Here is a 26,681-nt window from a genome sequence, read left to right as displayed (position 1 = left end):
GACTAAGGCAAACAGAATGTGTGATTTCAGGGCTAGAGACTAAATTAAGCTTCAATAATGTTTGGGTTTTTTTTTTTGTTCTTTAAAGTCTGATGCTACACTGACCTTGTAATCAGTTTTTTGAAGAAACAGCAGATTAGTATTTTCTTGAGAGAGAGATCCTCCGGTGAAGGGGGGAACACGAGAGAGATGAAACTGCCTATCTGAAGAAGTGATGGAACTGACCATATACAAAGTACTGTCAAATACACAAAGTAATCTTTTAATCTTTTTCTGCTACGGGCTTCACAGTTCAACAAAGCATTTAATAACGAGCTTTGAGCCCACGCTGATTCAGCAAAGCACTTAGCCACATGCTTATGCCAACTTAAGTATATGCTTAAGTGGTTTCACACAATAGGGGCAGAGAAGATTCAGGCCCTGAGATGAACCATTTTCTGAAACACGCCATTTTTCCCTAAGATGACTGACTATTTACAGCTTCTCTTCACTTCATAGCATGACCCAAAACGTGTTTAAAGAGAACACTTAAATACAACTGAAAAGTCAAATAACTATTAGGAGCAGCAAGGACTCAAGGTAGAGCTTATCGAACTAGAATTGTTCTTTTCTCCTTCTCAGCACAACATACATCTCGATGCACACACCCCACCTTGCCCTGTTTTCAGTGGCTCTCCTCTAAAAATAAGTTCCAAGTTCCCTTAATGCTTTGGATTTCACAACATTTATGAGACTATCACCAGAGTCAACAGGCTAAAAAAAGAATCCATTAGCATTAACTGGCCTGTCACTGGCAGTGACAAATAAATGAATTTGATGGTTTTAGATCAGTCATTAGTAGACCTACCCCCGGGCTGATAAAGGCTCAGCACTTTGCAGAGGAGATGTACTCAATCTGGAAGCAGAGGGGGATGCAGGGGTGTCAGCATGCTGCTCTCCTTCCATTTCCCTGACCTCCCTACCACAGAACCTTTCCTGGCATATACAAGTGCACAAAAGTCACCTGGTAGATGCCATTAAAACTAATCCACCAATACAGGAAAACACAGGCAATGTAGAACCTCCTTTTAAAAAAATCCCATGTTAGACAGTGTTCAATTTTAATTTTTAGTTAGCAGTATGTCAAAGGGAAGGAAAGTACATTAGGACTATTCTTAACATGAAAGACATCCTTAGGCAATGAGAATGGAAATACAGACATTTTAACAAGTACAAGACAGTCTGTGGGGATTCAGGACAACATGAACAATCTACCTGAGTGATTGGGGAGAAGAAATAAATGTTTACATCTCCAAAAAACAACAGAGTCACAAAAATCCAGCTCAGCTCTTGTTTCTGACAGAACTCACTGCACTCCACAGAGGGCCCTGCACAGCCCTTGTTCCCCTGGCTGTGACATCCAAGGACAGAGAGCACAAACCCCAGCCCAAGGACAAGGGGTTTCAAACCCTGATCCTCCCCTGCCTGGAGCTGCATTCATCAGCCAAGGCTCTGACTCAAACTTTTCCACCGGACCATCCAATGCCAGAGGGAAGCAAATTCTAGGAGCAGCTTACCCTGGACAAGGGATCCACATCAGGGTTGGCTGAAGACACCCAAACAGTGGCTGTGGACACCCAGAGAAATCCCCCACACCATCTGGGAAGGACTTCACACTGCTCTGCACACAGATGATACCATGATTATTATCAAGCTACACATCTGTGCCTGATGCCAAGAGCAAGAAACACTTCCTCCCTTACTCCACCCAGACCTGCAAATGCAGGGGAATCTAAAAAGAATTTTAAAAAGTCATCTGGAAAAAGTCTGACCTTGCTGCTCTTTACAGCCTGGTAGGGAAGGAAGGGTGGCAGGAAAGGAAGAATCCTGAGTTCTGCTACTGAGTCCAGCTCACATTCTTTTGAGAAAAAACAAAAAAAAAACAAAAAAAACTTCAAAGGCTACCTAACACCTAAAATAAGATGAGAAGTAGTAGGACTAAACTGGAGGAGTTTACAGGCAGAAGTGGGGGAGAAAACAAACAGAACTCTTGATTTTCAAGGTCCATCATTTGCTTTGGAATAAAATCTCTCCCTGCTACTCTGGCTGAGGCTTATCAGACAGCCAAGGGACGCAGACACCCCACCCACAGTCAACTTAATTGGAATCAGACATCCAAATCCACTGGTTAGCTTTAAAAAAAAAATCCCAGGTTAGCCTGGGTGTTATCCTGAAAGGGCATGCCCTCCATTTGCTGCTCTGGAACAGGCAGCTCCACATGGCTTTAACCAGCAGTGGCTCACATGAAAGGAGAGCTGTTGACACTGCCTCTTGTCCAAGAAGAAGGGCCAGATGTGCACAACTGCTCAGAGCCCACGTGCCCAGCCAGACAGGAAACACAGCTGGCCACGGGCACCCTGCACATCTGGGACTGGCTGTGGCACAGAGGGGCCAGGACAGCCCTGCACCAGCCCCTGTGACAGTGACACATTAATGAAGACATTGGTGTGCTGCACCCCCAGCCTCTCTCACCAAATCGAGTCCTGCTGCTTTGTGACCAAATGGCCACATGTTCCATACCCAATCCACGCAGATCAAACCCCCAGTTAAAATATGCAGTGGCCGCCTGCACTCGGGGCCAGCAGCAGACAGGACACCAGCCGGGCAGTGCCACCAGTGACCCCCGCAGCAGCAGTTTCCTACCCTGCCCCTTCCCTTCCATTCCAGGAAGGCTCCAGAGCACAGCAGGGCTCAGGAGTGCCACACACCTTCCTGCAGGCAGCTCCAGCTTGTAGAGCTGGGAGCAACTCCCAGGCACACGTAGGAAGTGCAGGAGGAACAAACAGCTCAGTGCCAGTGTGCAGGAAGCCGAGCACAAAACACCTCCCTGGGCAGCCTCCCCTACTGTCAGCTCTGGCCTCGGCTTCATGCACGGCTCTGCACAACAAAGCATCCAAATTCCCACACCAAAGACATTTTCATGGCCTAGGAGCTACTTCATTGACAGAGGCTGCTGTCCTTTTGCTCTTCAGGTTTGGTTTGTTTTTGAAATAAATCCCTAAGGCAGAGGAGGGAGGGAGGAAATTGCTTACATTTGAGAATATCTAATGAACTTGTTAAATTGGATAAGGCTTCTCCAAACCAACAGAGCAGGTAACATCAGAAATGGCAGGCTAGGTATAACAGTAAGTCAAATTATTGTAGTCTTCAATATTCAAAAGTGGGGTACAAAACTATTGGTGCCCCATCACCGGTGTGTTTTAAGGGTTTTTTAAGTCAGCAGAGTTATAAATGATCTCCTGTTACAGAGTGCCTTCCAGCACTCAGAAGCAAGACAGATTTTTATCAAGGAACAGCAGCCCCGAGGAAGGAGACACATTCACCACGGAGTTAAAGCCTGCAGCACATTTCCTAAAACAATGGCTTCAAGTGGTCCTGGCTTTCACAAGGAGAGCAGGATTACACACCCCGGTAATCCACTGCAGGCAATCAGCGAGGATTCTCCGAGGGTCACTCGAAGGAAATCAGAAGAACGCTGGGCTCTTACAACCTGCCACTGCTTGCTCGGGAGCCAATTTGCATCACCAGAGAGGTGTCAAAGCGAGGAGATGTGGTTTAAAAAGCCCGAAAGAAAAGAGTTTTACTGGGCTGGGCAATTTCCGTGGATCAGGAGGGCAAGGAAGATTACTCAGGAGAAAAAAAAAATAAATAAAAAAAACACTAAATCCCCCCCCCCCCAAAAAACAAAAAACGAATTCTCCCCTTGCACCTAGAGAGAGACAGAGACATTTCATTAAATGCCATTAATCTCCACAGACCCGAGCATTAGCTAGTTAATTAGACTAAAGTACAGTCACATTTTAACGCTGAGCATTTGCTATTCAACTGGGATAAATGAACAACTAAAGTCCAAAACCTTAATTCAGTATCTAATTAAAAAAACAGAAAACAAAATATTCAGATTATGAAATGCCTGCCAGAATAATACATCATAATTGATGTAAAATCTGCTCTTTATTGCATCTGATTTTCTCCAGTCTCCAAATCAGGCTGTTTTCAGTCTTCACGTTTTTTTTCAAGTGCCCTGTAGAAATCGCAACACTTTAGAAAGGACAACTGTGTAAAAAGCAGCAACAGCCACTGCTGACCTCTCCAGAGAGAGCAAGTTCCTGCTAAGAGTGGAATTTTACATCCATTCCAGCATTTGCCCCACGCTTGAAAGATGTCTGTTACCAAAAACTAAGGAAAAAAAACCCTACGTGTAGAAAAACAAAATCCCCTTTGTAAATATGACCTGATTTTGCATTCTTTAACACAAAAATTTAACTCACTAATATTCTCGATGTAAAACGTGTCCTGGTTTTTTTAATTGTTAGAAAAAAAATCACATGGGACGGCTTAACAGCTCTGTTGTAAGCATTACAAACTTCTCCAAATAACACTGCAGAAACAGATAACTGGCACTGAAGGCAGTTTAAAATGTAAATTAACCTTTAAAAGGTATTGGGAAGGGGGATAGGCACATCAAGCACAAGATCAAAATTCTGGTAATTTTAAATTGCATATTACAGATGGCATCAATGCAACAACATAATCCAGAAGCCACAAGCCCCACACACTATAAACTCTTTGCTCAGTGCAGAAGCAAGCCAGGCACACTTTAATTCACCAATTAGTTATTAGATATGTCCTAGGAAGAAAAGAACCTCTAAACATTTGCCTACATTAGTCTGGTTTAAAATTCTGTGAGTAGGCCGCTGGGGTTTGTTCTCTTTTTTTTTTTTTTTTTTTTCTTTTTAAGAACTCCCCAGCACCTCTCCTGAGCTATGCCTGGGGGTTTTAAATGACACAGGGTTTTTCCTAGACGCCTATTTTGTGCAATACTTCACATCATGGTTCAACACACACAGTTTCACTGCTTGCTTTCACGAGGAGCTGTATGCAATAACAGTTCAGGCCGTTGGTCAGGCAGTTTCCCACCACCAACTTTAAACCACTTTTCCTTATTGACTTGCATCTACAACTCTGCAGCCTTTTCCTCCTGTTTTTAGCAGAAGACTGAAGTTACCCAAGATGACAAGTGCGTACACAAGTGCCATACATCAGTTAAATTAAGTTTTTCCAATAGACTCTCAAAAACAAATTAAAAAAAAGTCAATTACAAAAGTTTTCTTTCAGCCTCCGGCTTTCAAAATTCACACGCTGCAAGTCTGGCTTTGAAGCTGATTTGTTTTCATTAGGCACAACCTAAAGAGCAACAACCACAGGCAGCTCCTCCAGGAGAAATGGCACACAGTGGCTTTTGGAGGGAGCACACAGGCAGGGGTGGCTGTGTCCCTACAGTGTCCCCGTGCCACCGTGAGGACTGGCCACACCATCGCCAGGCCACTGCTCTGGCCAGCTGGACACTCACACCTCACTGTTCCCCTCTCCTGCAGAACAACCCATGGCCCCCAGAGCTCAGCACAACCTTCCCATCCGAGGCTCACACACAGCTCTGCACACACATCTCGAGTTATACAAAAGAAAATTTGCAAACAATGAAGGCAGAGATATACCCCATCCATCACAACCACAGAACTGAAGGCTCAGCTCAAAACAAGCCCGAAGCCCGCACTTAATCCAAACACTCTTGGCAGGCAGAGCCCAGCACGCAGAACCGGGCCCGGGGACACCCAGGAGCCCCCTGGGCCACAGCCCCGCCCTGATCCCCCCAGCAGCACTCGGCTTTTAAAGCTTTCATTGCCAATTCCCCGCTGAAACCCGAACTGCCTGGCAACAATGACTCTCTGTGTGCCTGAAATCCTATTATCGATCCTCCTACTTACCTTGGGCTGTGCTCGTCGGGGAAATGCAACTTTAGGGTCAATCTGAGGAAAAAGAAAGGGGAAATCAACAGGGTAGCTTTGGTTGTCATTTTACATTATTTTGATTTTAAATCACTGAATTATTAATCCCTCATTTCTCAGGCTTGTAATTCAGCACAGCGGGTCATCCAGAGCTGCTCTGGAAATGATAGGTCACAGTCTGCGTTTGTCTGGGGAGTTTGGCAGGGGCAGGGAGATGGGAAGACAGGAAGAAAACATCTCTTCTGCACTTCTCCTCCATCATCCCTGGGCAGCAATCCCCGTGGGTGCTCAGGGAGCTCTGCATCAATCTCTGGGTGCTGCCTCTACCACCAAGACTGCAGGTTGAGGATTATCCACATGCCCTAGAGGTTGCACAGAAAAAGGGGCAGCATTCCTGACCAACATCTCAACTTGGTGGCTTTGACACCTGGCCCCTCCTGCACTGGGGTTCGGGGTTACTTTTTCTCTGCTTTGTTTTGCTAACTGACAAGCAACGCCACAAAAAAAAAGGAAAGGCAAAACCAAAATCAATTTATTCACGTTTCAATTATTAAAACTGAAACATTTAAAGGACTAGAGTCTCCTTCATAATAATACGCCCAGTTTATCTAATTTACTCACGTGAGCAATAGAAAATTCCATTTCTGGGATAGGGCGGGAAGGGAGGAGAGAAAGTCACAAACGAGTTTCATGTGTGTGAAATATACACACACCAAAACCAAAACTAAACTTCCTAAGAAAGGTTTTCCATTAAGAAGTTACTTGAACTACCCATGAATGAAGCACATCACCAGAGACAAAAAGAAAGGGGAAAAAAAAGAAATCCTTGCTTTACCCCCCTGCCCTGCTTTAAGATGCAGCGTTGGCTCCCCTTGCACTGCATGAATTAGCACGTCCCCTCTGCATTCCAAAATGCTAATTCTGCACCCTCACACACAACTTCCACAGGGGTCATCTCTAAAAAGGGACTCCTCTCTCCCATTCAAAAATTCCCTGAAAGCAGAAAGGCACCACGGCAGACGCAATGGCAGGCTGTGGCGTTAGGAGGGAGCAGGCAGGCACGGGGCTGGATGTAAACACCAACATCAGAGCCTTAACAAGAGCCCCCCTAAATCACAGCACAGAGCCCGGCTGCTGCTGCTCTCACTTCTGCTTCTCAGCACCACCTGCACCTGACATCTCCCACATAAAGGCTCTGCAAAAGGAGGTGTCAAAGTATTAGATCCTACCTGAACTGTGCAACCTGCAACTGCTTTCAGTGCTGTCCTTGCCTGTACAACCAACTGCTGCCACTAATGCTGGCTGTGTTCAGCATATTCAGAAAAAACAGGCTTTCTTTCAGAGTTTGGGTTTGGTTTTGGTTGTGTTTCCCCCCACCTCAAGCAAACCCTGAAGAAGAAGAGGAGATGTTTCCTTTTGGTATTGTTATTCTTGTGGTGATAAATATTCCTGTCACTGCTAAATAACCACGGGCCTCTCCTAAAAAGCAGTTTTACTCAATTAATTTGTCAAAATGGGAAATACCGCAGACATTTGATGTGCAACTGATAAACTGATTTGCCTCCATCAGACACAAATATTGTATCTTTTTTTAGGACACACCTGAGAAATGAGCGATTACATGCCACTTTATTGTTCAAAAAGCATAAAAAGTAAAATTATTTATCTAGAAAGCTAACCTTTTCATAGAGATTAACATTATCTACAAATATATTCAGCACTGACTAGGCATTTGTCTACTGGGGAAATACAACAGGTACGGATTTTCCACAGCAATACCCAAAGGTGGAAAAATATGCACATTTCTATGTTTGCTCCAAAACTACAAGTTTTCCCACCAAAGAACACCAGGCCCACCAGAGGGACATCACTGCAAAGTCCTGCTGGTAAAAGGCTGGGAGAGCCATTAACTCCAAAGCAACACATTCATTTTTGAAGGTCAGTTCAAAGAGCATGGAGTCCCTTGCACCACAACGACAGATTTTCTAAAAGAACTGAATTTTCCTTCCCAAAACCTTTGGGATAAACATCATCAGCCTTTGAAGACAAACGCTAGCAATGAATGTGGCAAATCCATACCTTTTGCATAACCCCTGTCAACTATTTAAACAACAACCAAAAAGGAAAAGAAAAAAAAAAAAAAAAAAAAGAAACCAAAACAAAAACCAAAGTTCTACCAAAAAAAATTAGTTAGTTAGGTACAATTCTACTTACTGTATCTACAAGTCCTCTAGGAAATGACTATAATACTATTTCTGATATGAATGGCCATTACCTAAACAAAGCTTTTAACGTAACTGTAAACAAGAGCGACGTTTCCATGCCAATACCCAACCGATCTGCCTCCTGTGCTGAACGTTGAAACAGAGTCAAATGCCTTGTTATACTGCACAACAGTTACTACAATACTCTACAAATACAAGCCTGAAAGGACCTGCCTGCCTCCTGCCTTACTTTTAAGCTGTTACTGATTCTGAGGCCAGTTTTGTATTTGGATTGATTCAATCATTATCACACAATCAAAACCGAGGCAGATTTGCCCTGGTGAAGCTCTTCACCCCTCCCCCAGAGAAGAGCAAATTAATACATTGCAGGGACTAGACTGTGATACAAGAAAAAAGCTGGGGGAGGACCTAATTATAGTCAGAAATATGACAGGGTGTCCTCCCATGAATTTTTTTTTTAAACTCTCGTTCAAGATACTGTTTGCCTTTGTTCTTCTTATCTAAATTTATCTTTAAAAACACATAGAGAATATAGCTGTACATGAAAAGTCTGGTGAGTTTAATTTCAGGAGCACGGTTGAATCAGTTATCTTACCATATCTGATTAAACCTAAAATCAAATTATTAAGGCATGTGAAAGCATGGGCTTCGTGTTCAGGCAAGCCCAGCAGAATCTGCAGGTCGAATTAAAACACTAGATTCCACCTGCTTCTACAAGAGCTTTAGGCTTTTTGTTTCCATATAAATTACATTTTTAAAAAAACATATCCTCACGTTTGCTCCCTGCTTCTCCCTTTCTTCATTTAACTACAATCTCGCACACAGAGGCGCCCGTGAGATGCAGCACCGAGACAGGATTGCCCCTAACACCAGGCTCAGGTTAAAATAAAACCCTTAAGCCCCAGAGCACAGACTCTAAAGCGCAGGGACAGTGAGGACCAGGCTCGATGTGCCCAGCAGAATGTCTGTGCAGACACTTCCAGCAGCAGGAGCCTTCCCTTCCCAAAACACAGCCCCCTCCAGAGCCAGCAGCACTGATGACCTCTAGCAGTGTCCTTCCCCCCTCCCCTCCCAGCTCTGCCGAGGCTGAAAACTACAACGAAGTCAAGAGGCACAAAACTTCATCTTTTTGCTTGGCCTTGATCACGGGGAGAAAACAGGGCCCAGAGCTGCACTTGCCCGATACCTTTTGTTTGACCCAACACTGAAAACACCATATTGGGGCAGGGGGAAAACTCAGGTGTGGAATTTTTGTTCTAAAAAATCCCGCACAAATGTAATGTTTATTAAAAAAAAAAATAAAAATAAAAATCAGCTGCATCTCACAAGCATTTTTTTTTTCTTTATATTATGCACTGGAGACTAAGCACAGCAAAAAGCTCTGGAGAAACAACAACACATTAGGACTTGTGCTTCTCTACCACATCCACTCTCCAGCTCTTGCAGAGCTTCCCAGAAATTACCGCGTGCATTTCGCAGGGGCCCTGCCATCACAGGTGAGGGGACCTCTCCAAAAAATGACTTTGGGAAATGACACGAGCAGCAGCTTTCACGGATTGACAGTAAGTCACTCCCACCTTGAAACGCGCTTAACAATACATAAATAATCAATCAAAAGAATCACGAAGTTCCCTGCAGAAAGCATGCCGCAGCCCAACACCAAAAAAGTTGGATTTTACTCCACAGCTTTTTCAATGTCACCGCTCAATAAAATATAAGGCCAGGGGAGGAGCCAGCGGTCGGTATGGGCGAATTCAGATTTCGGAAAAAAAAACCCAAAAAACAAAAACAAAAACAAAAAAAAAAAAAACCTAAAGTTACCGCTTTCGGTAAGTTAAAAGGCAGAGTCTATAAAAAAAATATGAAGGCGAAGCCGAGCCGCGCAAGGTCCCGGTTCAATGACAGGCTGCGAGCGGCCCGAGCGGGGCTCGGCGCGGCCGGGTCGCGTCCCCGGCGTGCCGGGCAGGGCGGCGGGCAGCCCCCCGCAGCACCTACCGTCTTGGAGTCCAGCTCGTGGTGCGGCTGGGCCAGCACTTTGTCTACACTCGCCGGATCCGCGAACGTAACGAACCCGAAGCCTCTGCGAGAGACAAAGAGCGAGGGGATGGCGGGGCGGGGGGGGGGGGGGGGGGGGAGGTGGGGGGTGGTGATGAGAATTAGAGCCAAAGGGAGAAGTCATAAAAATAAACCGCTGGGTTCCCCCCTCCTTCCTCTGCCCTCCCCCGAAGGCTCCGGGTGCAGGGGGCGGCCGGCTCCGACCCCCGGCCCCTCTCCGGCTCCGCCGGCCGCTTTGTTTCCTGCTCCGGGCTGGAGGGATGCGGGCGGGGAGAGCCCTCCCGCAGCGCCCCACGCGCGGGGTGGGATGCGGGGCTGGGATTTTTGGGGTGGGATTGGGGGGGGGGTGCGGGTCCACCCGCCCCGACCGCAACTCGCGAAGTTTGTCAGCCCGAGCGGGGTGGGCGGCGGTTTTACCTGGAGCGCTTGGTGGTGGGGTCCCGCATGACCATACACTCCCTAATTTCTCCGAATTTGCTAAAATAGTCTCTAAGGCTGTCTGCGGAGAGAGAGCAGAGAGGGAGAGGAGGGTCAGGGCTGGGGGGGCGCGGGCAGGGCCCGGCGCGGCGGGACGCGGCCCACGCGGGGCGGGACACGCGTGGGGAGGGGGCGGCGGGCGGGGGTTACCTGGTGAGGTTTGCCAGCTGAGGCCGCCGATGAACATCTTGCTGGAGGGAGAAAGCAGAGCGGAGTTGAGCGCCGGTGCGGGATCGGCCATTTTGACGGGGCAGCTCCCGGCGGGGCGGAGGGGCGCGGAGCGGAGCGGCGCGGAGCGGGGCGGGCCCGCCTGACCGCCCCTCACCGCCGCGCTCCGCGCCCCCGCCGCCCCGCCGACTTACCCGGGGTCGTGCTGCGCCTCTCCGGGGCTCCCCGAGGTAGCCTGGCTCCCGTCCGCCTCCATGGCCGCGCCGAGCGAGAGCCCCTTAGAGAACCCCCCCCGCCCGCCCAACCCGCCCCCCCCGGCCCGGCTCCGGCTCGGTTCGCTCCGCTTGCTTTGCCCCTTTTTCCCTTCCCCCCTCCTCCTCCTCCTCCTCCTCCTCCTCCCTCCGCTACCGGAGGATCTCACTGGAGAGGCGCTGGGGCAGCAGCCAGATCCGTCACACGTGGGATCGGCTTAGCTCAGCGCCGCGCCGGCGCTCCCTCCCCCCGCCGCCATCCTCCCCTCCCTCCATCCCGCCCCGCCCTCACGGGGGCGGTGCCTCCGCCGGCGCGTGGCCCTGCGTGACGTCACAGTGACGTCACCGCGCCCTCCCCGCGCAGCTCCCGCCCCCCCGCCCCGCGCGCGCCCGTCCCTCACGCGTGTCCGCCACACCGCGGACTGTCCCGTGGGGTCTGCGACACCGGGGACTGTCCCTCGGGACTGTCCCGTGGGGTCCCTGGCACCGGGGACTGTCCCCTCGGGCCCGTCACAGCCTGTCCAGGACCCCTGACCCCCACCGGGAAGGATTCCAGGCAAGTACCTGCTGAGTGTCCAGGAGAGGAAAATTAAATTTGAGGGGCTCGGGAAGAACGGGGGCGTTACTGAGGGGGGTCATCCCGTCACCAGGCCTGGGCACCGCACCCTCGGCACCGCCCGGACCCTGACAGCACCCCGGGTTTAAATCGCAGCTTTCTGGGGCTGCTCAGAGAAAGAGCGCGGTGCTCCTGCACCCCAGAGCCATGTCCCTGTGTCACCATGTCCCAGTGCCCTTGCATCCCCATGTCTCTGTTCCCTGTTGGTGTTCCCATGTGTGATATCCCCACATCCCGAGGCTCCAGCACCACTGAACCCCTCGGCCCCACAGGCATTCCCTCAGCTCCTGCATTTCCCACTCGGTGTTTGACCAGTGCTTTGCAGCAAAAGGATGGGGCTGCCAGGTATCAGTGTAATTATCTACAGCAATCAGGTTCACCTAAATTAAGGAGCGCTGATGAGAGCATGGGCTGCCCGCCCAGCGGGACTGAGCCACGTTGCCCTACATTTTCGGAGACATCCATGGATTTTGAGTTCTCCACCTGTCCAGCACCGAGTGCTTCCCAACCAAAGACCTCCCAGATCAGCAGCCAAGCCTGCGAGAGCTGTTTCGGAGTTGCCAACAATTTCCAATATTTTTACTGGGGCTGGGGGAAGTGTGTGGATGTACTTTCCAGCAGGGACTAATGAACAAGGTGGGAATGAGTGCATGTGCACAGGGCTGGGAGGTCAGGCCCACTGTAGAAGCTCTGATGCTACCACTGTAAAATGGGATATAATTCCCTTTATTTAGTTTGTTTTGCCATGAAGTGCTGAACTCTGGCTCAGCAGAGAGGCAGGCTCTGCTCCTCCAGAGTGGGCAGGGAAAAAGGGCTGACCTGTCCCTGCCCCAGCAGAGTGAGCCTCACCAACGTGCAAAGGAAATGCATGGGGGGGGATTAAAGAATAGTCTTTTTCTCCCCCCTTTGAGCCTTCTTTAGATCTTAGCTATTTCTTGTAATAATCACCGGGAAATTACTAGTCAGGAGAGCGGTTCCTGGGGTTATATTACCCCTTTAATCTCTCCGGCAGCGGTGCAGAATTTTAAAGGGGTTCCAGAATGAACAAGCACAAGACAGATTTTGCTGATGGACAGAAGGAACTTCAGTGCAGCTGCTTATGGCTCAGAAAGAAATTTGGATTGCTATATATTAAAAGGAAATCTCCAGTGCTATCCTTTCCATCAGCGAACATTACAGGTCAAATGGCTTTGGGAAGACTTTATCAGTATATTCTCTCTCCACCTCCCCCAGAGCTGAGCCTGGGTTCAGGGAGGTGACCAATTTCAATCTGTTCAGTTGGTTTTGCTCTTTCTCTGCACTCTGCTGTCACAGCAGAAGCCAAACCCACGGCACCAGGGATGCTCTGGGGACACACTCAGCACCTGAAGCCCACAGGTGACAAACCAGGACCCGCTGTCCTGCTCCTTGGGCAGCAGTCACCAGCACCCAACCCCAAAGGTGCTGTTCCAGCCCCAATCCCAGATTTTCCTCCAGCCCACTGCGACTTTGCAGACTTGCCCTCTTGCTCTCCTCCTCTCCAACCTCTAATGTTCATGCTAAAAATCCAAAGTCCCAGTGGAATTTGGGAAGTAGCTAATGAACTGCAAAGCTGACATCTCTAACTGCTGGCCAGGGGTATCGTTCTCCCTAGCTCCACAATTAAAAGTTGCAGCATTTAGCCCAATAACAAGGAAAGTTGGTGCTATTGATTCAAACCAGCCCAGATCCCCCACGCTGGCAATGCAGGACGGGCGAATTTGGGACAATCACAGCTGTCCACGTACTCACCTAGCACCTACTCTCATTAGCAGGGTTTAGCCTCACCAATTTCCTTTCAATTTTTACAACTCCCATTTCATATCAGAGGCTGAGATGCAGACTTTGTTAAGATCAGCATTTACAAGGCCAAAGTGACCTGAGACCCCAAATCTCCTTGGAGATACGTGGGCCCTGAGAGCCTGACTTCTGAAATAAAGAGATCTGGGGCTCCTACACCAGCTGGGCATGGATTGGGAATGCTGTTCCAGGTAAGGAAGGTGGCAGGTCCCAATCTCCCATCTTGGACATCCCATCCTTGCTGTGCAGTGATGGCGAGGGGCTGCATCCACCTCACGCTCCCAGGAGAATGAGTTCATCTATCTGGAGCTGTAGAAATCTGCATTTATGTTTTGTATGCTCTATAAATTCAGTGCCATAATAAAAAGGATCTAAATCTTTACTGAATAATTCATTTTCACGCATAGGGAAGAAATAATGACCTATATTACATTCCATCTATCATTTAGCAGGTTGTGGAGATTGATCGGCCGGAGGTCCCCAGTGAGGAGCAGGGCCCTGCCTGCTGCCCAGCTGTGGCTTCACCTGACAAACATTATTTAGATAGAATTCCGGGGGGGGGATACGCTGGGGAGCCGCCAGGAAGTCAAAGATCATTTAAAATGCAGAAAATGTCATTGCAAACAATTGTTCTTCTTGGTGCATCTCTGCCTCGGGCGTTACCCCACAGAGCCACACCAGGAGAGGGGCTGTGCCAGCCCTGCCTCGGGGGACACAGCACAGGGGATGGAAGAGATGTCTGTTGTGTCAGACTGGTCAGGGTTGTCTGGGTTCCATCCACATCTCCAAAAAGCTGGGCAAACACTTCCTGTGTGTCCCAGCAGGACAGGCTTTTAAGTGCACGGCACTCAGCAGCTTTGGCTGCGATATTTGCAGACAGAATTTCAGCAGTGTTGGATATTTTTGATTTCATTGTAGGCTGCCCATCCATTAACATCACCCGTGTTTCCTCTTGGGGAGCTCCACACCTCCTGCCATGCTGCCAGCTCCTCTGTTCCCACCTGCTCCATCACCTGAGAGGAAACCACCAAACCCAACACCCATGAGCACTGCCCAACCCCGGAGCTCATAGCAGCCCAGGGCAAGGCAGGAAAACAAACAGAAACCACTGAGTGTGGCTGTGCAGGAGGGAGTTACTTAAAAACACAGCAGCCAGTCCCTAAACAGGAATAGGTTATGTCACAACCAGTAATTTTAGGGAAGCAGTACTGGTTCACACCTGGTGCGAATGTGGCTCTATATTTTGGGTAGACACTGGAGTTTTTCCCTGTTGAGTTCCAGATCTGCATCAAATTATTTCAGCATTTGCTAATGAAGACATTACACTGACCTTATTAAAAACATTGTGATTTTCATCTTAACTGAGAAAACAGCGTTTTTTCAACTGTTTCAAAAGAAGAATAAAACCCAAATATTATCAAGCCCATCTTTCATATGATAAGGGAGGAGGGGGAAGCTCTGCAAGGTAAGATTTCAAAGCCTGCTTTGTTTTCATCAGCTTTGAAATCAACAGACAGCCCTGAGAATTTTGTTTTTCAGAACCACAGTGTTTAATTCTATTTACTACTTCCAGGCAATTCTATATATACACACAGCGAAAAACCCAAGCAGCTCACTTTAAACAAATCCTCCTGCTTTTTTCAGACGTGTCATTCCTCCTGCGGGTAGGATTGCAGGATACAGATCAATTAAGTTAAAGCCAAAAACAAAGCAGGGAGGAGAGGAAGGGGAAGGGGAGGGTTTGTGCTGCCCCTGGGCAGCTCTCCCTGCTGGATCTGGGGTGGTCACGGTCCTGTGGGCACCTTGGCTTCACCTGAAGGAGGGGGTTAGTGGGGAATTTTCCAAAGACTTCCCCAGCCCTGCTGTCTGATACAGCAGCTGGAAATCCAGCCTCTCACTCCTGTGCTTGGACATATCCAAGCACCTCGAGTTGCCCCTGGTGCTGTCTCTCCCCCTGGGGTGGATGGAGTTATGCCAGAAATCCCATTTCCTTCCTTCTCCCAAAACCAGGCTGTCTACCTTGTTTCTCTCCCTGATTAATTTTTACCAAAGGCCTTTAAGAGCCTCTGATAAACTGCTCCTAAAGTCCAAACTAATATTGTTAACTATGAATCTTCTCCTATAAATAATTCCCAGAAGTAGATCAATGCTACCACCGAGTCAATGGATTCACTGGAATCATTTCTTCCTGTTACTCCTGGATTTTTTTTCTCCCTGTCGCCACTAATCAATTATGATGATAAAACTACCCTGGAACACCCCCAAAATAAAGATAAACAGTGTGTATTATCAGAGGCTGGGGCTGTGCGTGGCTTTGAAGATGCTTTACCTTCTCTGAGCCACATTTGTTTTCTTCTACAGACAGTTAAGGGGGAAAAAAAGGAGGCCCAGTAAATGAATGGTCTGGTGTAACACAGCATTAATTCCCTGACCTTCCGCACTGAGTGACTAAGAATCTCAATCTCAATTATTCCTTTCATGACGGAATCTAAAATAGACACAGCAAGTCCTCACATTCTTGCTCAAAAGCAGGAGAGGTGGAATGAGACGAGTCAGCCTGATCACACTGAAACCACATCCATTATCAGTTCCATGTCATTCAAAAAAATCGACTGCAGGAGAAAGCAAGAGCATCCAAGGAGAATTATTGCAAAACGTGTGCTGGCAGGATCTGGATAAATACAGACACTCATTTATATATGCATATGCATTTAAAATTCACAAGTGTGGAGCTGAATCAGGGGTAGGAAAAACAAGTCACTCCCCAGAGGACACCATCGCTCTAAATTAACAACAGGCAGATCAGAATTGATGAAAACACCCTGAGAGGTTGATAAGCAAAGCTCTCTCTCTGTAGATGGTGGGGATCCCTCACATTTGGAAGTTTGGGCATTCCTGCACCTCTGGCATGATGGAAATGGCAAACACATCGTTTCCTGTCTGACTTCAGAGTTAACTACTTCGTTTGCTTCTTTCCAGTTAATCAAATGATTCTTATTGCTGATACAGCAAATTCCATGACCATTAAGTTCATATCAAAGCACACACGAGCAAGAAAGTTTCCATGAGGCTTTAGACTGGCACAAAATCCTCACAGCCACACTACCAGGTATATTGGCCAAACATCACCCCTTCATCCATGGATCTTTGAAGGTATTTTCCTGCAGCTGGAATACAAGGACAGAACCAGTCCCAGCTGTGGGATGCTGTCCTTGCATCACCAGGAGCTGCTGTGCAGCCATGCCTGGCAGTGTGCAGGCAGGAGCCTCACTCCCTGCACACGGGGCTGGCACCTTTAATGCAATCCCCTGGCTTTCCATGGCATTCGGTGCTTTTCCAGCAGCACATGCGGATCGAGCTGCTCCGTTTGTCTTTCCTTTCCTGGCACAGCACGTGGCAAGGCTGCAACAAGCCCGGGAGACAAGGAGTCACACACAGCCTCTGGCCACATCCTAAATTCCAGCATTGTACGTCAGGAAGAAATGTGCCTGGGAAATGTAGCTGTAACTACATTAAAGCACCATAATTCAATTGTAACCACATCATTAGGGAGGTGCAGATCAGATAAGCAGGGAGAGCGAGGGAGCCGGGCTGTGCCGGGCTTTGGGCTGGGACAGCATCGCTCTCCCCGCTCCGGGGATGTCACAGGCTTCAGCTGCAAACCCGCCTCTGCAGGCAGCGTCCTCCGCTCCCTCCCTCTGCTCCGGTGTCCAGGGAAACCCCTGCACCCCAAAGGGCAGACCCCGCACCCCTCCCCGGGAGGGATTTTTGATCCCCGTGGAGCCTTACCCCGATCCTACGCCCGAACCCGAGAGGCTTCCCCAGAGCGGTGCTTGCTGAGCAGGGGGAGCACTGCAGCCCCTTTCCCTGACCCCCTGCAGACCCCATCCTTCCCCACACTGCCAGGGATCCCCAGCCTCCCCATGGAAGGGATCACCTCTGCAATCACCCATCCACTGCCATCCAGCATCAGCCTCGCCCAGGGCATCAGTGCCTTGGCCAGAAATCACGGACTGGAAGTCATTCTCTGAGTTACTGCCTCCTACCAGGGAAAGTGCTTTTCCCATATTTAAGACATTCCTCAGCTTTAAGCACCCTCTCCCACTAGATTTAAAGCACCGATGTGCCGACTGTCAAGGCCCTGGATTCCTGGTCTGACTTTTGGGCAGCCATGAGATTAACTCTTCTGTTCCAAATCATTTTAAGCAGAGGTTAATGCTGAACTTGTGCTTCTGCCTTTGCTGAATCAGGGCTTTGCCAACTTCCTGCTTTATTTATTTGGCTTTCTGTGATTGCTGAGCCGGGATGGCAAGGATCCTACCTTGAACCTCCCCTGGGACCTCTTGTGATGAAAAGCAAAGCCTGCAAACACTGTGGAGTCTCTGCTGCATTAGGAGAGGAGTTTCATGAAGATTCATGTCTTTCATATTGTTCTATGAAATTAAAGAGCAGAGGAAAATCACTTTCAAGGAAGTGAAGATGTACTGGAGCAATTTAGTTGTAAACATAATTAAGCAACTGGCCCTAACATACCCGTCCTCTCTTGGCCAAAATTCAGCTGGAGTTTCCATTGATGTCAAGATCAAGCTGTGCAAATAATTAGAGCAGGCTTTGTCAGGATAGTAAAATCCAAAAGAGATTTTTGGGTGACAAGGTCTGTGACGATGCTCCCCTCACTCGTCCTGAGCTGGATCCAGATCTTTAGATCCTTCATTTCCCTTCCAGCCTCACCCACCTGCTCAATGCTCACACTGAGAACTGTATGAAAACCTGTGTGAGGCCCAGCTGACAGCCCAGCAGAAGTGGCTCCCAGGCTCCAGGCACTGGAGGAAGAAAGGCTGGGATCCCACACGGAGCACTGTGCTGTAATGAAGTCACTCTGCCACTTCAGACTTACCCAAATTACGTTGATGGGTTAATTTTGCTCTGAAGGCTCTGGCTGGGTCAGGCATCATCTCCCTCCCCTCTGCCCTGATGCCAGATTGGGCACCACGTGTTGTCCTGGAGGTGGCACCCAGCCAGGCCAGGCTGGCACCAGTGCCTGTGTGTGCTCTGTGTGACTGCCACAACCCTGAGGTGACATCCCTGCTGCACCTGGAGCCTTTGTGTTCCCCTGGGATGAGGGAGTGCTGCACAGCTGGAGATGGGGTGAGCAGGACCAAACATTTGACTGCCTGAAAGAAGAGCTGGGCACTCAACACTTGTTTGTCATAACTTGCTTATGAACGGGCACAATTACAAACGAGCAAATTCTAAGTGTAAATACACTCACAGACTGGTTACAGTGAAGCAAAAGCAAACTGCTTTTAAGCTGAGCTGAGAGCACTGGGCTTTGGCAGTGATATTTAGAGCTTTCCCTGGGTGTGGAGTGGTTTTCTAAAATTGCTGGGTTTTTAGTTTTTGTTTAAAGTAAATGTATAGTCTTTGAAGCTCCAAGGAAAGAACTTGAAAAATGTGACCTTTAGAGCTTTAATACTCGGTGACAAATAAAAAGAATCCAGAGGACAATCCCCTTAAAAATGTACATGGCTATCACTTAGTGAGCAGAGAAAGGAAACAAGGATGATGTGTTTTGCTTCCAGGCCAGGACTGACAGCAGCCTCTTATGCTAGCCTTAAAATATTGGTGGGATAACACAGTAGCAGCAAATGTCTCCTGCATGCACCATTGCCTGCCCAATTTTGCAGGAGCAGGTGCTGAGCTGGGGCTGTGTGGGCTGAGGCACCAGCCCACGGTCCAGCAGCGCTCCAGGAGGTGACATTTGCCTCGCTGGCACTTGAGAGCACTTCAGCTTCACCTTTGCAAATGAAACTCTCTGCATCATTGGGGAAGCACGCCGGGAGGCCCTCGGGAGCCCAGCAGCTATTCCTCCTGCGATTTTGTACTAGGTGCTCTTTCAAGGGAAGGAAAAACTTGGGGAAACTGAAAAATACTTATCTGGAGTGGGCAGAGGCTCCTGGATGTGTTCTTCCTGGCTGAGGCCATTTTGGATTGATGCAGCTCTGTGGCTCCCGTGGGGTGTTATGTGATGCACCATCAGAGCAGCACTGCTCCAGTGAGGATGCAGAGTGGAACATCACTTACACTGCACGTAAAGTCTTGCAGTCATTCCCCCTCCCCTCTTTGCTCACCTCCTTGTGTGGCTGCTGTTCACCACGGGTGGGATCCTGCTGCTCTGAGTCAGCTCAGGGACAGTGTTTTGCTGTTCTGTACAACAACAACAAAATAAAATTCAAACCAGCACAAACTTAGCCGAGAAAGTAATAAGAAGGCAAACTCAATTACTGTTTCATCTGGCATTATTGTTGCTTTGCTGCTCTTTGTCAGGGACTTCTTCCAGGCAAAATTGGAGAGATTATCTTGTCTAGATGTTATGAAGTAGCTAATCCCTTCCGCAGTGGAGGAGAGCCAAACGCTTCATGTTGGGCAAGTGGAAGTGTAAATATGGTGACAAAGTGCTGCCACTGCTCCCTGGCTCCAGGGGCCACCTTTCCCCAGGGCTTTGCTCACTCCACATCTGCACAAGGCACCAGGATTTCCCCAAGATCTCCCAAAAGGTTTCCTCTTTCCTGTCCCCAGAGCTGCCTGGAGCAGGTGGATTTGGCACACTGTCTCCCCCACTGCTGCGGGGAAACAAGAGGGAACAGGTATTTTTAGAAGAGAGAAAGGTCCCTGTTTAATGTCACAGTGCTGGTGAGCTCACACCATCCCTCATCCCAGCCTCATCCCCACCCCCAGCTCTTCCCAGGGTCACTTCTGGGCTGAGCAGCTGTGGGAGCACGAGCTGTGACCCCAGAGCTGCCCTGCCTGCCCAGGCACCCACTGTGGGTCCTGCTCCTGCACAGCTCCCAAGCAGAGGATGATGAGGATGCTCCTGCCTTCCTCCAGCCAGCCTGCAGCAGGGCCTGCAGTAGGGATCTCAGAAAACAACAGCAGAAGAGAAATTACCCACCTGTCATGTGTTCACTGGGTTTTATATGGCACACAGAGAACGCTCCAGGGCCATTACCTCAGCAAAGACAGTCTTGTTTTCAGGTAAGAAGGGCCATTTCCTGGTCATCTCAAGGTAAGCAGGGTGAGGGTGCCTCAAACAGAAATTCTCAAAGGTCCAATGTTTACTCACACTGTACATTAACCCCGAGCATCACGTTCATGGGAACAGCCCTGACACACCCAGCACCTGTGGGCTCTGTGTGACATCTCTGGCCTGGGAACACGAGAATCATCAGCCCTCCCGGAGCAGCACCTCAGGGATGAACCCCAGCGTCCTCCCTCTTCCAGAACCACATCAGAGAGACAACACAATAAATGCCCCCACCCCCCAAAACCCAGCAGCTCAGCTAGAGGATATTTGCAAAGCTGGGGAAAGCTCGGCTGGGAACACAGAGCAGCCTCAGCCCGTGTGGGTGTGTCTGTGTACATCCAGCCAGGGGATATTTAATGATAATTGCTTCTTTTCAGCAGCGAGCAATGTGCCTGCTACAACCCAAAATGATTTTGCTATTTTGACGTTGGGAAATCTGCAAGTCAAAGGTGAGGGAACGACTGTGCAGAGCAGCCAATATTAAAAATCCCAACCTGGCACGGCAGTGCGGGCTGGCAGAGCTGGATTGCCAATCATTTTTATACCTCAGCACTTTAAATAGCAATAATGTGTTGAATGTGAAATTGCCTGTGCTGATGGGGGCTGCTGCACGTTATTAAAATCCAAGCGTTGGGACACACGTTACACATTTGTGATTCTTTAGAGACATTGTTGGGGGAAAAAGACAAATTCTGGGAGAAATTTGAGGGAGGGGGGCCCAAGAGGTAAAGGGTGAAAGAGAGGCAGACAATCAGGTCTCTGGAAGATCACCAGGCAAAAGGCAACAGGGAGAACACTTTAGCTCTTGTGGATATACCCAGGAAACAGCCAATTATTTCAGAGTCGTTGGAGCGTTAAGTGATGCAGATTATTCCCTCTAACACTTATTCCCTAAGCAATTCCCACTCCTTTGCTCTGGCCTGGCCCATTCCAGATCCACACTTGGCCCAACACCCCCGTGCTGGATCCAGGCTGCTGCTGTGCCCTCCTGTGCACCTCTCCCTGCACAGGGGCAAAAGCCCAGGGGAAGGTGCCCTGGCCCTGGCAACAGGAATTGCCTTTGGTGATGCTCTGACAGCTCTGCCTGGGTGAGGATCCAGAGCTGAGTCCTCACCAAACCTGCTGCTTCCCATCTCCATGGGAGCGTTTCTCCTCCCCAATCAGGGAGTCATTATCCACTCCAGCTGCCACATCCCTCCTTTTGGATGACTAGAACCCTTAATCCATGATTTCACAGCCCTACTTAGGTACAAGCACCCACATGCAATGCAGATCTGTATAAAACCCAGCTCTGCACAAACACACCCCTGAGAGAAGAAAAGCTGTGATGCAAACATGGTGTTATTTCCATCCACCTATGAAGTTATTGTGTGATTCCTCATCTCCACCAGCTCCCTACCTGCTCCCCACTCCTCTGTCACACCTTCCAGGTGTCAAACTTCTGCAAAACCTTTCAAGAATAGGATACTCTTAGCTCAGATGTGCACAGATCACGGGTTGAAAGTGACTAAACAAAATCCATGTGCCTTTAGTATTTTTAGGATTAATTTTGCTGCAGCTTCATGGAGTGCCCTGTGTCAGGCTGGGGTTCTGCCATGCAGGCAGGTGAGACAGAAGAGGAAGGTGGAGAATTGGGATACATACTTTTCAGACAGAGAACAAAGCAGAGATTTAAGGTCCTGTCATATCCCAGAGTTTTATTAGTCATTTTGCAGCAGCTATAGGACTGATTTTTTTAATTAATATTTTTTAAGAGAACAGGCATAAGAGTAAAGTCCTAGTAATAAAAGGTGCCAGAACAGAATAAAATCTGAAGTATCTCTGTTCATCACTCTTATGGACCTCATGCTCTTTCCACAAGGTCACACAAAATCAGCAGCTGAGCCTGTACTTCTCCAGCCCCTTCACTGCCCACAGCTCCTCTCCTCACACACTCCAACTTCGCTCAGTTTGTCATTAGCAACCAGCAGTGACATCACCTTGAGTGGCAACATCATCCATCCATCCATCCATCCATCCATCCATCCATCCATCCATCCATCCATCCATCCATCCCCTGGCACGTCCCTGCTCAGGAGGAGCTGCAGCACTGCCAGGCCTCAGACCCAGACAGCCAAAGGGTACAACACAATCGAAATAAAAAGCCTGAGAAAATGGACTTTAAAATGTTAAATGATAAGAGCAAAGACTCCAGGCAGGAGCTGGGGGATGCACTGTGCTCAGAGGGGAGGCAGCCCAGCAGTGGGGGGCAAAGCACTGCCCTCCCAGCAGCAGCAGTGAGATATTGATTTGATAAGCAGATGAGCTGAAATTCCAAATGCACTGGAGATGCTGATAGGAAAAAAAGAGGTAGATGGAGAGACAGGGGAATGCAAGAGGAACAGCTGCATACACTGAGATGTCATGGAAAATAGAAGGTCATCGGGATCCACGAAATTCTCCAAAGAAATAGGGAAGTGGAGATGGCAGGGAGACAGCAGATGTTTCTGTGCCAAGACAATGATGGAACCATAATTACAGGGAGATGGAGCATCCTGCATAGCCCCAGCAACACAGAAACAAAACAAACCCCAACCAGACACGTTTGATTGGCAAGTGGAAAAGGCTACAAAAAAAGTAATAAGCATTTAGCCCTTCTATTACAGAGGAGTCAGGCAAGGGGAAGAACGAGGGCACCTCTTCACTGCAGAGCCAGAACGCTGCCCCAGAGGTCAAGCTGCTGACAAAAATCCCTGGATTTGTATGGGTCTCACACATGGCAGAGCTGGGGGCTCACAGGTGCTTTTCCCCCCATTTTCAATAATGGGGGGCCCAGCACACTCAGTCTGAGGCAGGGCTGCTCAGCAGATGCAGGGGCAAGCACTTCCCCCCATCCTGGGCAAACTCACCCTGGGTGCCTTGCCCTTGTTCAAGGGCAAACAGAGCCTGACACAGGCTGTGCCACCTCCAAGGGCTTGTGCCATCTCAGCTGCCACTGCCGAGTGTCCCAGGGGTCCAGAGGAGAATGAGCAGGGTCTGAATCCGGGTCAGGGCTTGTGTGCTCAGATGCTCAGCTACCCCTGCAAACAAGCCCTGGGATGTGGCAGCTCTGCCGGGAGCAGCAGCAGTGCTGGGACACCCAGGGGAGGCAGAGCTCCTCGGCCAGGGGAGCTCTCTGCATCCCCAGCACACACCTGACCATCTCAACAGGAACATTTGTGACCATCTCAACAGGAACATTTTCCCCTGACTGATTCACACCTCGCTGGCTGTTGCCTCTGTAACAATCGTGCTGAACTTTGCTTTTCACTTTCTGCACTTGCAAGTCCATTTTCAGTGTGAGGAAAACAAGTTCACTTCATTTTGGCTGGGGAGACAAAATGACCTTATTTGAGAAAAAAAAATTATTGTTTCTGTGTTCTGAGGCAGCTCTGAGGGAAAGGCACACCACGATCACAAAACACATCCAAGCAAATTAGGGGTCTGTCTCTGTGAGTGAAAAGTAACAATCTCCCTTTATCATCTCACATCCAGACACTGTGTAAGGACAAACCTGCACAAGCAGAGATATAATCTGGACCTGCGAGCAGAGAGGAACATCCCAGGCATGTAAATCAAGATCCTATAGACGCAGTGTATGGCTGAGATGATCCATCTCCCTTCAAGGACTGCGAGCCCGAGCGGCCGCGCTGTGGCAGCAGCGGAGCGGGGCTGGGCTGGTGCTCGAGTGCCATCTGCTGCTCTGTGCTGGCCACCTTCCTCCTGCTGCCTCCTCCTCAGCTCTGCTGCTCTGTGCTGGCCACCTTCCTCCTGCTGCCTCCTCCTCCCTCTCTGCTCTCCTGAACAAGGGACAGGATCAGCAGGGATGAGGGTGTCAAGGGGACAGGGCAGATACAAAAAAAAACCTTTTCTCCATACGACTCTTTGCTCATCATGTGTGGTGTGTTTCTGTTTCAGGAGTGTCTGGGGACAGGACAGGGCTGGGCAGCTGCAGCAGCTCACTCTGCCATCCCTCACCCTGTCCTGCACAGGACACACTGGTTTGTGCCACAGAACAGCAGCTGTGTCCCTGTCCCATTGCAGATTTAGAGTTAGAGGCTTAACAAGGCAGCCAAACTTTTCCAGTGATGAACAAGTGTCTCCCTTAGGGCTGGGTTCCTCAGGATCCCTCCTGAGCATCCCCCTGCACTGGGGACAGGAAAGCTGGGGGAGAGGAGGAGGCTGGAGCAGCTGGGTGTCCCAGCAGCCACGCTGGGAGAGCCTGGAGCAGCCAGGGAACGTCCCTGCACCAGGCAGAGCTCAGGAGATGTGGCAGAAACAGGAGATGCTCACGCTGCCACTCATGGCTGAGAACAAGAACAGCACTTGAGGGCCAGACAAGTGCTTCAGGTGCACTTGGAGAGCAAGACAACACACAGCAGAGAAACCCAGACCCACGGAGTGCTGTGAGAGTGCAGCTATCCAGAAATGAGGGCACCTCACTTGAAACAGCATGAAATGGCCCTTCAGTGTTCTTGAATCCAAACTGCAGAGTCAGGGCACAAAAAAAAGAGTAACATCCCCCAGGCAACATGCAGGGTTTTGAAGCTGGGACATGAAATGCACAAACCAGAGTCCCTCTGATCCCTCTCTCAGGGGAAGGTTAAAACCGTGGTGTAGTCACAGCAACAGCACAACTCCCATTGCCTTCTCCTGCTTTCCACGAGGATTGAGAACGCTGCAGGGAACATTCAATCCTGTTTTCAGACACCAAGACTCAGCAGCTTCAGCCTGAGGCAGGGCAGGAGAGGAGGCTGTAAACTCAGGAGCTGTGTGGACAAGCCACAGCAGGGTCATTACTCACCTTCCTGGGCACTGGCATGACAGATGAGCCGGGGAGGCTTTCGGGCAATTTAGAAAACAAACAGGAAGCACTTTTCTCACTCACACGTAATTAAGTTGTGGGACATGAAGGTCAGAAGGACAAATGGCCTCAAATGCCCTTACAGCCCTCACAGTTGCTGTGTGAGGCACCAGGCTCAGCCGTGCTGAGGAGCACTCAGAGGTCCATGGAGGTGGGACCCCATGGATCTGTGTGATGCAGTAGAAGGGAAGGAATAATAGAGCTTGCACCTAATTTTCCTTTCTTCTTAGGAAAAAACTCTGCCACTGAAGGACCAGGGATGTGCTGAGCCAGGCTCCAGGCTGTACCTGTGGCTGTGGGAGGTGAGGAGCTGAGCTGCTCCTCGTGTCAGTGCTACACATGCCAGCATCAGACAGGGGCTCCTTTAATCTCCATCTGCTCCCCAAACTCTGCTCTCCTCCCTCCCTGCGGAGCCTTGAAATCCATGTGCCAAAGAGAAATCAGCTCCAGGCTGTGCCAAAGGAGCAGCCCTGGCACTGCAGAGGATGTGGAAGGAAGGTGCTGCTTGCCCAGGGATGGGCTCCTGATCCTCCACCCTGGGCAAGAGGACAAGGGGCAGCAGCCATGAGAAGGCCTCCTAGGAAGCATCTCTCATCCATGGCAAGAGCCTGGAGAGGGGATCTGGGCAAGCAGGGGCTGCTTGGCAGGGAGTGCTGGAGTGTGGAAGCTCTCCAGGTTATAAATGAGGCATCTCCAGAGACCTCATTCATTTCACCCATAATGAAATTACCACTTTCCAAAGGGAAAAGCCCCTTTGAAGGGCTTCAGTCAAAGCACCCCGTGGGACAGCTCAGCTCAATGTGCCTGTGCTCAGCCTCAGGCCTGAGCCAAGGATTACAGAGCTGCTCAGGGGCCACTGATGGATTATGAGCAGCAGAACCTGCTCCAAACCCAGCACAGCCTCGTCCCCGAGGTCTGACAGGGCACAGAGCACCACTGCCACAACCTCCCTGGCCCTTTTTGGACCTGTGCCTTTTCCAAGCACTCCATATTCAATCACACCCTTCCCCATCTCAGCAAATACACTCACTTTTGTCCACAATGTAAGAGAAAACCCAAACCTAAAATAGCCCCCCCCCCATTTATGTTCCTGTATAGGCCGAGTTGTGATTTTAAAGAAGAGCTGTGTGAGCTCTGAGAGTATCTGTTACCTGCCAACACCTCCTTATTTCAGTTCCTCTCTCCCTGCACTGTTCTATTTTACTGCAGTTTAAAAACCAGGCAGCTCTCAACACAAATAGGGAACAGGATGTTCTTCCACAGAGCTGACACTGGCA

At 49.4% G+C, this 26,681-nt stretch overlaps 1 protein-coding gene across 10 annotated transcripts in view; it reads right to left on the bottom strand.

The window, feature by feature from the left end:
- The window catches only part of MSI2 (musashi RNA binding protein 2), a 201,090-nt gene extending 190,051 nt beyond the window's left edge, over positions 1-11,039 (bottom strand). For all 10 annotated transcript variants that reach the window (XR_015807873.1, XR_015807875.1, XR_015807874.1 and 7 more), the window contains exons 1-5: positions 10,948-11,039; positions 10,736-10,776; positions 10,526-10,607; positions 10,049-10,133; positions 5,808-5,849 (exon numbers count right to left, since the gene is read on the bottom strand). Coding sequence is in view for 6 of the 10 variants with exons in the window: in XM_088176836.1 (XP_088032962.1) it covers positions 5,808-5,849; positions 10,049-10,133; positions 10,526-10,607; positions 10,736-10,776; positions 10,948-11,009 (312 nt within the window). In the remaining 4 variants the exon portion in view is untranslated. The remainder of the gene's footprint in view (positions 1-5,807; positions 5,850-10,048; positions 10,134-10,525; positions 10,608-10,735; positions 10,777-10,947) is intronic.
- Positions 11,040-26,681: the final 15,642 nt, after the last annotated feature.

The sequence above is a fragment of the Sturnus vulgaris genome, chromosome 21 (assembly GCF_052056855.1).
Source record: "Sturnus vulgaris isolate bStuVul1 chromosome 21, bStuVul1.hap1, whole genome shotgun sequence".
In the NCBI taxonomy this organism is placed as follows: domain Eukaryota; kingdom Metazoa; phylum Chordata; class Aves; order Passeriformes; family Sturnidae; genus Sturnus; species Sturnus vulgaris.
This window is presented reverse-complemented; position numbering and strand designations above follow the sequence as displayed.